The 10,950-nt window shown below is 33.8% G+C and overlaps 1 protein-coding gene across 1 annotated transcript in view; it reads left to right on the top strand.

Moving 5' to 3' along the window:
• The window catches only part of LOC106878053 (transmembrane protein 131), a 63,486-nt gene that overhangs the window by 29,908 nt on the left and 22,628 nt on the right, over positions 1 to 10,950 (top strand). Inside the window, exons 11-19 of the mRNA XM_052970436.1 lie at positions 389 to 497; positions 1,964 to 2,069; positions 2,177 to 2,327; positions 3,861 to 4,031; positions 4,151 to 4,261; positions 4,594 to 4,716; positions 5,950 to 6,054; positions 6,831 to 6,917; positions 8,356 to 8,508. Coding sequence (XP_052826396.1) covers positions 389 to 497; positions 1,964 to 2,069; positions 2,177 to 2,327; positions 3,861 to 4,031; positions 4,151 to 4,261; positions 4,594 to 4,716; positions 5,950 to 6,054; positions 6,831 to 6,917; positions 8,356 to 8,508 — 1,116 coding nt within the window. The remainder of the gene's footprint in view (positions 1 to 388; positions 498 to 1,963; positions 2,070 to 2,176; positions 2,328 to 3,860; positions 4,032 to 4,150; positions 4,262 to 4,593; positions 4,717 to 5,949; positions 6,055 to 6,830; positions 6,918 to 8,355; positions 8,509 to 10,950) is intronic.

The raw sequence follows: 10,950 nt of genomic DNA, 5'->3' as shown, positions 1-10,950 counted from the left end.
ATATATATATATATATATATATATATATATATATATATAATGTAAATAAACATATAGAAACTGCAGGCTTTGTATACTTTCCATCTACCATATTTATAAGGAATTGGTTGGCCAAGTGTAATAGTAGAGGACACTTATCCAAGGTGCTGCAGAATGGACTGAGACCAGAATCATGTTATGGAAACTTCTTAACTGCACAACCATGCCTACACATTTTGTGTGTGTATGCATGTGAGAACACATTGGGCCAACATTGGACATACAACAGTTTAACATAATAGTAAAAATGTATATATTTTCTTAAATCTTTAAGCTATTTTATTTCTATCAAAACGTTTCAGTTAGGATCACATAAAAAGCTTGAGAAATTTCTTGTCCTGTTTTTCAGGGTGTTTCCTTATCACCTCCAAATGATGCTATATCTGTAGAATTCCGACCTATGAAACTACAACCAGATGTATTACGTCGTGTAGCAGTAGCCCAGATTACATTTAGAGGTATTATTTTTCATACATCCTTCCATAATTGATCTACTAACACAGTTGTGTATATTGTTAGATCAGGTATTTGCCATTCAATTTCATTCTCTTTATTATAACTATTTCACTTAGAAATGCCAAGGTAGATAGCCTCAAACTGATGGTGATAAAGTAAATTATCTAGCAGTATCAAGCAAATAGTTCAGCACCCGAGCAGTTCTATTACTACCATTTTACCAAATCTTGTAGTTAACAGCTATGTAAAATAATTGAACTTGTTTTTAAAATGCTTTTAGGAGACTGGGCACCAATTTCAAAATTTGACATCGGATAAATGAAATTGGTAATGTGAGATTTCCAGTGATACTAACATTGAAAGCTTTTATCACGATTTTTGCATGACAACAACTTGTATTGTGGGTATATTTCTGTTTAATTTAGTAATGCTAATTTTAATTTTATAGTTGCCACAAAAACTTGTGTATCCTACTTAGTTGATAATTTCCAAGGCTTCTATCAGTGAGGGTTGACCATGTAATTTGCATGTACAGGCATGGGCTAAGATTTTTCCTAAAGACTGGCAACTGCTTGTACATGCAAGTCTTCTCTATTGATGCCACTGATGTTGTCCCAAGGGAAATCCACCATTTTAGGGCTAATGCAGCTTCGTCCCGGTATCATCACAAGTGTTGCTGTCAGAAAACAAAATCCCAGAACAGATATCACTAACAGTTCTATCAATCCACTGCCCTGGATTTATACTTTTTTTTATTAACCTCAAAAGGATGAAAAGTAAAATTGACCTCAGCAGAATTTGAACTCAGATTGCTGAGAGATAGAACAGCTACTACAAGTTATTCTTTCCCTTACTCTGACTGCTAATTTGCATCCTCTTAATAATTTCATTCAATACAAATTAAACTTTTCTACTCCTTAACTTTTTGTGTGTGTACTCATTAAAAGCACCCAGCATGCTCTGTAAAGGATTGGCATTAGAAAGGACATCCAGCCATAGAATCCAAACCAAATCAGACTGGAACCTGGTGCAGCTCTCCTGCTTGCCAGTTCTGGTCAAACCATTCAACCCATGCCAGCATGGAAAATGAACGTTAAAGGATGATGTTGTATATAAAGGAGAAACAACAAATGTTTCTAAGAGATAGGTTGAGTGGAAGTAATTTACTAAAAACCAATGTACAAAATACATTTCTAGTGTAAGCAAAAGGGGCGATTGTGTTAGCTGTAGGTGGCATATGCTGATAGTGATGATATTGAGAAAGCAAAGCAAAGCTAGGGCAAGGCAGATTTGAAATAGGACTTCTCTGATGAGATGATGTGATATCAAGATTTATGTACAAAAAATATTAGTCGAAGATATATTTTACATTTCTGTAAAACTAGACATTTAGATAAATAATAAGTAGATTAGTATATTTTACTTTTTCAAAACAATTTTTCAGAAAATTTTTTTTCTTTCTTTCCAGCCACTAAAGCTTTAAATCCTAGACAGTGGTCTGGAAAAATTGTTGTAAAATCCAAACATAATATGAATAAATTGTCTATCCCTTACCAAGTAAATGTACTTCATGGGTATGTATTTGATATGACACTTCTTTATTTTTAGTTGGAATTGATATTCAATTAAATAAACTTTTGTAATTATTTCTCTACAAACTTTTTTTTGCTCTCTACTTCAGGTCATTAGTCTACAATGCAAACAGCACTCACTTTTACAGTGGCTCATTTATGAGAAACCATACCAGATCGCTGGCCTTTACTAATACTTTTAACTTCTCTATAGTCATATATAATGTTAGCCTTCCACATGGTATACACAAATATTTTTCAGTGAGTATTTGAAAAGTGCTTTTGTTTTGGGAATATCTTTCTTTTTATATTGTTGTTGTTATTTGTTAGGGAGGATCATTCCACCCTCATGCTGTTGTCATATTCCTAGATATATTCCATACATTTTATTTTTTTAAAGTTAAATTTAAAACGTTTTAATATTTTCAAGTTCATAATTTTTGAATACTTAATTTTGTCTTTAATGCTTTATAAATGCAGTAACTATATTATATCTATAATACACTCTATCTTGTTCTTCTGTGTTTGAAAGCATTAACAATGAGCATTTCTTAGCAATGCAGAACCCTTTTATATAAAGGTATGACTAACAGGATAACTTAGATTATTATTACTGATGATTTTAAAGTAAATTAAGAATCCTGTGGTACTGAATTAGATTTCATCCTACTGAGGTTAATACTAGTAATATTATAAGGACAAGTTAATCAGCTATACTTTTGACCTTTATAAAAAGGAACTTGCTCAGAAAACTTTTTAGTATTATTAGTATAACATTTTTAGCACTTTGCCATTACATCTCAGACTTGATTTCCAGCTGGAGCAGCTTCATGATCGCATGGTAAAGTAGATCAGGTGTGCCAGGAGTTATTGGTTTATATCCAACTATAAGCATTTTGCCCTTGCGAGATACTGTTCTCAGGTGTTTGTGTCTGAGAAATCTATATTACAGTATTTGTACTATGTGTGTGTGTGTGTGTATAAATATGTCCTCAAAATTCACTTTTATGAAGTTTGTGAGATCTCATTGGAAGCTCTGCTTGGTCAATTTAATTAACGCTACCACAAGTTTAAATTTGGACAACCCTATGTTTACAAAGGTTACTCATTCTGGCAAAAGTGAAGGAAAAGAAAATATTTTGTAAACTTGCACTTTATAGTGTGATTGTTAATCAACCCCAATCAGTTTGGCTCAAGAAAGAATATGGTGCAGAGGCTACAGGTTGAAAGTAGTAATCCATAGACTCTGCACATGAAATACGCTATTATCTTCTCTTGGGTGAAAATGTACCTTCTACCATATAGTATTTGTATATGAGGTAATGTGATAATGTTGGGCTGTAAGGCACCTGGTTGCTATACAATATTGAAATGCTTGAATGTTTTAATGGTAACTGCTAGAGGTCAGTCAGTTAGTTGTAGATAACTGTAATTTTTCATAGTTTCTTACAAAGGTGTGTGTGTGGATCTCCAGTGACAATTTTCGATGTGCTTGTGTTAGTATTAAAAACTCAAGAGATTTTAAAATAACATTGCAATAGTGTCTAAGTGTATTGCTATGACTAGAACTAAATTAAAAAACAAGTGCTGCAGTGAATCATTCCCTTAAAGATGGATTATAAATATTCAGTTGTTTGCTACCATGTAAAACAGTTGTGCTTTGTAATATATTTGTAAGAATATACAACTTGTAATGATATAGAGAACATCTACTCCAGTAGTTATCAGTGTATTTTTATTTTAGTAATATTATCAGTGGTGTCTTTAACTTTCTTAATATTCTGTTTTATTCAGATCAGAAACTTCTCTAAGCCTGTGATAATTCGTCCCCAGGAGATTCTAGTGCCATTTTTGTTGCATTTCCATCCAAACACTACATCACTTCATTTCACCTCTCAAATAATCATTCAGACAAATGCATCTAGCTTCAGTATTCCTATCATCGTATACAGTGGTCTTCTTAAGGTAAGCAAACCACATTTTCTCATTTATGTCCATTCAACAGTAACTAGTTAATATTCTAGTGCATTCTTTTGTTTTTTTTCTTGTCTGTTTTTCATTGTATTTTTGTCTATTTTTTGTAGGTCATACATCATCGACCAGAAAAGTCCAAGGGTCAACTTGATTTTGGCACAACAGGGGTTGGGGAACACCGTAGTATAACATTTACAATACAAAATAACAATCCAGTAAATGTAAGTATTTTGTCAATTTCCATCTGAATAACTGCATAACTATTTTTCAGTTAGAACCTACTCTATCTTGTTTCACTAGGAATTTTGTTAGTGCACATGTAAACACTAGTAATATAAGAGTGACAAGTGACTTGAATTATAACCTCACTTGATAAATTTAGTTATATTGTACATTAGTCTACTTTTGATATCTGAATTTTAATTATAATATTTTTATTTATTCATTTTTTATAAAAGAAGGTACTCTCGTTTCTCTTATGACAATTGCCTTACTTACATTTGCATCACCTTGTCACCTTTAGATTTGTTCATTGTTCTTTACTTTTCTCCAGATTGTAATTGCAGAGTTTAGTTGCAGTATGAACCAGAGCAGTTTACAGTTACTTGGCATAGAAAAAGGCAATGGTACAACACTTACTAAATTTCACAACATTTCCGATATTGACACAGATCCAGTGAGTTCATTATAGATTTACTTTTTATGTGTTAATGCTATACAATTCTCTATATTCCAAACCAGCTCCTACTTCATTAGACTTAAATGTTAATGGAAAAAGTTGATATCTTTATTCTTAGATTATATATCTCAAACCTTTTAATTTTTGCCTTTTAGAGATCGGATCTTTGAAAGAAAGTATAAAAAGTTTTGCAGGATATATTGAAATTTCTTAATATATTTGTTGAAATATTCATTATACTTTTAATTATTTCATATTTAGCAAATAACAAGAAGTTGTGGAAATTATTTGTAGTTTGGATTAGCAGGAATCAGTTGGTTAAGTTAGCAAATTTGGCTATATTGTATATGCGTTGAAAAGATGCAAGTGCTTGCAAATTTTCACAGTATACAAACATATACATTTTTCCCAACTTGACTATTTCATATATGCCTTTGATTCCTTTAATTAGATTTTTAATATTTTAATCAATGCTCCTTTAGCCACAAACTAGAAGTCTCAACTATCTGCCATGAAATAAAGGGAAATATTTTCAGTTAATTTTTTCCTCTTATACATGAATTTGTTTAACAGGATAATTGAGTCTGAATGAAATGGTATTGCATCTTGTTTGATTTTTTTTTTTTTTTATATATACTTTACATATAGATTTATGTGCATAGATGTAGATGTGTGATAAACTAAAACATCACCATCTTTTAATGTCCATCTTCAGTGCTGGCATGGGTTGGACAAACGTACTATATAAATTGAAGTGACTGGGTAGATAAGTCATTTGTATGTTGTAAGTTTTGAAATTAAATCCATTGAAAATGTTTATATAGGTATACACTTTGTATCTCAAATTGCCTCACTACAACAAATAGGCATCAGATTTTCCTAGAAATGTCACATGATAGTCTGGGGTCTAATTCAGGTAAAATCTTTCCCATCCTCTTCAAACCATAGATCTAGTGCTAAGCACTTATCAAACCCAGTGTTTTCTACATCTTTAAATGTAACTGAATTCTCTGCACCAGAGCAATATTCTTTCAACCATTTCTAGTATTTGGTAACAATTCTCATTGTTAACCTTTTTCATTTGTAATTCTTGGTACTCTCAGCTAACCTTCATTAGATTCTTATAACATGACACCATTGCATTCTTCATAAGTTTTAAGCTATATATACCATCCTGTGTTCGTTTTTTTATTGTTAATATTTCAAAATTTTATATTTCTCTTTGTCTAGTTAATATTAAAACCTTACCACATTGCTGTGTTCAGTGTGAATGTCACTGCTGCCCTATATGAAGGCATGTTCTCTGGACAAGTCCTTATTGTCACTCAATTTCAGGTATGCTATTATAATGTTCAGACCTTTTTTTTTATTTTTCCATTTCTCATGTCAGTGAGGAGGGCCAGTGCACTCTGATACCATCAAGAGGAAGGCCCAACCTGAAACAGCGTGCATTCTCTTCTGATTGCCCCATAAGCTTGCTAGCATGCAGAGCTTTCAACTGGCAGCACTTCTCTCTGCAAGTTGTTTGCAATTTACTCCTTTCATTTTAATTCCACATAACCAAAATATTAGATAAAATTAGCAATTTGAGGTATATTCATATAAAGTGCTACACTGGTTAGTAACCCATGTGGTAACCACTTGATATGCTTTGGGATTTTTTATTGCCAACAATTAATGACACTCTTTCATTTAGTGTTATATTGTTAATGAGTAATGACTAATCATCACACATTTAATACCGTATTATTGGAAATTAATAAATGAACCCTTCACCAATCACAGTGTTATATTGCTACAATTCATCATTATCAATATTTAACATCCATGTTCTATACTGGTATGGGTTGGATGGTTCAACAGGGCCTGACAATCCTGACAACTGTGTTGGTCACCAATGTCTGTTTTAGCAAGGTTTCTACAGCTGGATGCCTTTTCTAATGCCAACCACTTTACAGTGTGTACTGGGTATTTTTTTTTATAGCACCAGCACTAGTGGGGTCACCAATTCGTGGAGTCATATGCTACAACTATTAAATCTTCCTCTATATAAAATTGTTGAAGCTGTTCTAACCAACTGGATTTTTTTTTTTTTTTTTTTTGTATTATAGACCCTATTTATACCAGTATCACTCAGAACTGCAAAAGGAAGTTTAAATGCTATTCCAGAAAAACTTATTTTTGATAGAGTATATCCAGTAAGTGATAACACCTGTTTCATATGATTTTTTTCTCCCAATTTTATAACTAATTACAGGAATTTTAATTTTGTTAAACCATTGTTTTGCAAATACTTTTTCCTTTTTTTTAATATAGTGATTGATTCTGATGTCAATATGGCTAAGTTATCCTTCAGAATTACCAATAATGATTAGTATAATATTTTAGAATTTTAGTGTGATTGCTATATACTCCAATATGTATGCATAGCTCAGTTGTTAGTATATGAAGATACACACTCCTGGTTTTATTTCTAAAACGTCACAGTTTTTAGTTCTGTAATCATCATCCTTTAATGTTCATTTTCCATGCTGACATGGGTTGGTTGGTTTGACCAGAGCCATCAAGCCAGAGAGCTGCACCAGGTTCTAGTCTGGTTTAATTTCTATGGCCAGATGCCATTCCTATACTTCGTTCCCCAGACTTCTCTAGCCCAGATTTTTTCTTGTCGGGATACCTAAAAGAGAGGGTTTACGTCAACAAACCGGAGACCCTGATGCAACTGCAGAACATCAATAGAGAAATCAGAAGTGGGGTCTGAAACTCTTGAGGGTGTTATGGTGCAAATTTTGGAAAGAGCACGAGCATGCCAACCATTTTAGTGTGTGCTGGGTGCTTTTAACATGGAACCAGCACAAACACTTTTACATGGCACTGGCATGATTGCTTTTTATGTGGCACCAGCACAGGACTCTTGCAGACTGATCCTCTTCACCAGGAGATGCAGCCTTAATACTTCTGCTGTGGAGGATGGGTCTTCTTGAGTACAGCAAGGCACCAGGTATCTCAGTCCTTTGTCATCTCATCCGAAAAGTTCAGCATCCTGAGGTTGTCCTTCATTACTTCATCCCATGTCTTACTGGGTTTCCCTCTCCCACAAATTCTATCCACTTTGAATGACACTTCTTTATGGAGCTGTCGGTGTCCAGCTACATCACATGACCAAACCAGTGCAGTTTCTCTCTTGCATACTGCATCTAATTCCTCTTATGCTTGACTTTTCTCTCAATACACTAATATGTACATTAATTCATAGGTCAGCTGTTTCCATTGAGGGTCCCATCTGATTTGTATCTTGTCTTCTATATTTATCCCTTTAAAATCCATTCTCTGTTCCATTTTACCTTGACTGATTCTTTCATTCTCCATCAGAAATGGAAACATCAGTATTTTCACCCAAGTTCTACTTTAATCCCAGGCCAACCTTGAAAGGGTTAACATGATTTCAAAGTCTTTCCAACCAAGAACTTTTTGTTTCTTTGTATATCTAGATTACATTCAGTTTTAGTCATAAGGATGTGGTTTTAGCGATTTTGCTATTTCTATCTATGTAGAGGTTTCTTCATTAGCTTATCTCCATCTAATTACTGCTTTCTCCACTGAGTTAATGTTTTTATTTATTCTTTCTTTCACTAGGGAAAGATTCCATATAAGGTATTACAAATTCATAGCACCTTTGAAGCATATATGAAAGTGACACAAGTATCATTTCGACCAGCAGACTCACGCTTCTATTACAGACCAGCTTCAGATGGACAAGTAATATTGGAACCTTTAAAATACAATAGAGTATGTTTCTTTTACTCTTGCTGCTGCTACATCTTAACTCTTGGCTTCTTTCATTTCTCCATTTTCACTCCTTTTTATTTTCTATTTTTCACTTTTCTCTCCTCTGGGTATTTAAAAAATTTTTCCCTTAATTTTTTTTCTGTAGTGTGTGTGTATTACTTTAGGGCAGTGTTTCCCAAACCTTTCATTTCAAATTGCACTCTCGGCCAAAAAATACTCCATTGCCCACCTGTGTAAAAAAAGAAATTTTTACCCTGACACCACACCCAACGCAAAATCCCCTAGGAAAACACCCCCTTGTATCATTTGACATACACTATATTGTAGACTCATTGCTCTGTTAGTGCTGTTTGGACTAAATATGCGGTTGTTTACAAATCCCTTATTGTGAGTTTAGTTTTGCCATCAGTGGTGAATAAAATTCTGTTAACTCTATATTATGCAGACAGATTAACTTCTGGAAACTTGCACTTTCTTTTGCACTGATTTTCATTTTTCCCAAATGAACCATTGATCAGAACTACCAATGCAAAAATAATTAATGATTGTATTATAAAGGAAAAGAATAAAACTTTTTAATGAGAACCATGTCTGGTGCAATGCAGCTATTGCAAATACATTCAGTTTCAAACTTGTCAACTTCAGTCGAAAGTTTCCTTGTTGTATCACATCCAGTCCAATTCTTTTATGGGAAAGTAAAGCTCTAACATAGTTAAAACCAGATTCAACCAGGTATGAGGTAGGGAGGACAAACAAAAGTAATTTCAGGTGTTTCCACAGATTGGGGTAGGAATTCAATATACTCTGTTGGTACCACAAACCTTCTTTGCCATTATGGCAATATCACATTGTGGCATCATTGTCATTTTGTGATTCTATCAATTCCTCCTGAACGTCATCCTCACAATTGACTGCATCGACCTCAAACAGATTGCTATACCAATTTGGAATATGCAGTGCAATAACATCTTGAAATTGCTCCACCATGTTATTGTGCAATGATTGTAAATAGTTGCGATATGTAGTTAAATCCTCATCAACCAATTCATCTTTCAAAAAGTTGTGGAAATTAATGTTTTGAAACGTTAGTCTTATACAACACCAATTTCGAAATGACAGAGTGATTAATGATTTACAATCAACAAGAGTTTTTCTGTTTCCTTGCAATAACTTACTCAAATCATTTAATTTTGTGAATATATCACAAAGAAAAAAGAAATTGCACCTTGCAGCCAATAGTGAAGCAGATACTGGAGTATCATCAAAGAAAGATATGATTATATGAAACAGTTCAACAAAGCGTAAAACACAGTTTCCTTTTGACAGCCACTGCACTTTGGTACGGTCCTCATCATTTCTCAGACAGAGTTGACGGAAAATTCAATCGGACAAGGGACTGGACTTCAATTTGTTAAGTCTTGATAACTAACTGTAGCACATCATTCAATCTACTGTTCATATTTTTTACCACTAAAAGCAATGAACAGTTAGTATCTGGTGGGAAATTTTACGCTTTAGGAGAGATGAAAAACCTCTGTATCTTCCTATCATTGAAGGGGCTCCATCAGATGCACAGGCAAGAATATTACTATGTGGGATACTACGTTCAAAAAGGAAAGACTTGAGAGTTTGAAAAATAGTTGCACCTTTTGAATCAAGCAGCAATTTCTCTGTGAACAGCATTTCCTCACAAGGTTGAAGGTCTTCACTGAAATACCGAATATATACCATAATCAAACATTGATTGTCCTCAACAGTTGACTCATCCACTTGTATAGAAAATTCAGAACACTGGAAAATATTAATGAGCTGATGTTTGACATTGTTGGGCATTTCATCAATGCATCGAGAAATTGTGTTATTACTAAGTGGGATCTTCATAATGTTATCAGATTTTTCATGCATAACGGTTGACAAAACCTCTTCAATAACTGGGCAAAGTAATGTTGCTTCAGTTATGCGAGACTTCCCAGACTTAGCAATGCAATGTTGTACGATGCAATCGGCCATCATTCTCCTGTCTACTAGTTTCCTGGAGTAGTGTGTTGAATGTTTATGCTTGCTTTTTGAAAGAGGAGCTCAGTTGCAAAAAGTATAATAATGGCTTGTCCTTCTTGTCAGAATGCTTTGCATCAAATGATACTTCATGCGTGAAGGTTTCATTGCTTCGTCGGTCAGTGTTTGATGGCAAAGAACGCACATTGGTAATTGACAGTTCTAAGGAGAGGGAATAAAAATCACAACTGTCAACAAATTTTCTTGACTGGAGGCCTTAGTAAAGTGAAAACGTGAAAACAAATTTCTACAGACAGCATCAGAAAGGCAGTATGGTATTCCCAAAGAGAAGTTGATAGAGCAGAGTCAGATGACACGTCTTTACTGGAGCAAATACAGATCTAGTTCGTTTGGCTGCCAGCATTTCAAAAATTAAAAGTTTATCAA

The sequence above is a fragment of the Octopus bimaculoides genome, chromosome 1 (genome assembly GCF_001194135.2).
Source record: "Octopus bimaculoides isolate UCB-OBI-ISO-001 chromosome 1, ASM119413v2, whole genome shotgun sequence".
Taxonomy (NCBI): Eukaryota; Metazoa; Mollusca; class Cephalopoda; order Octopoda; family Octopodidae; genus Octopus; species Octopus bimaculoides.
This window is presented reverse-complemented; position numbering and strand designations above follow the sequence as displayed.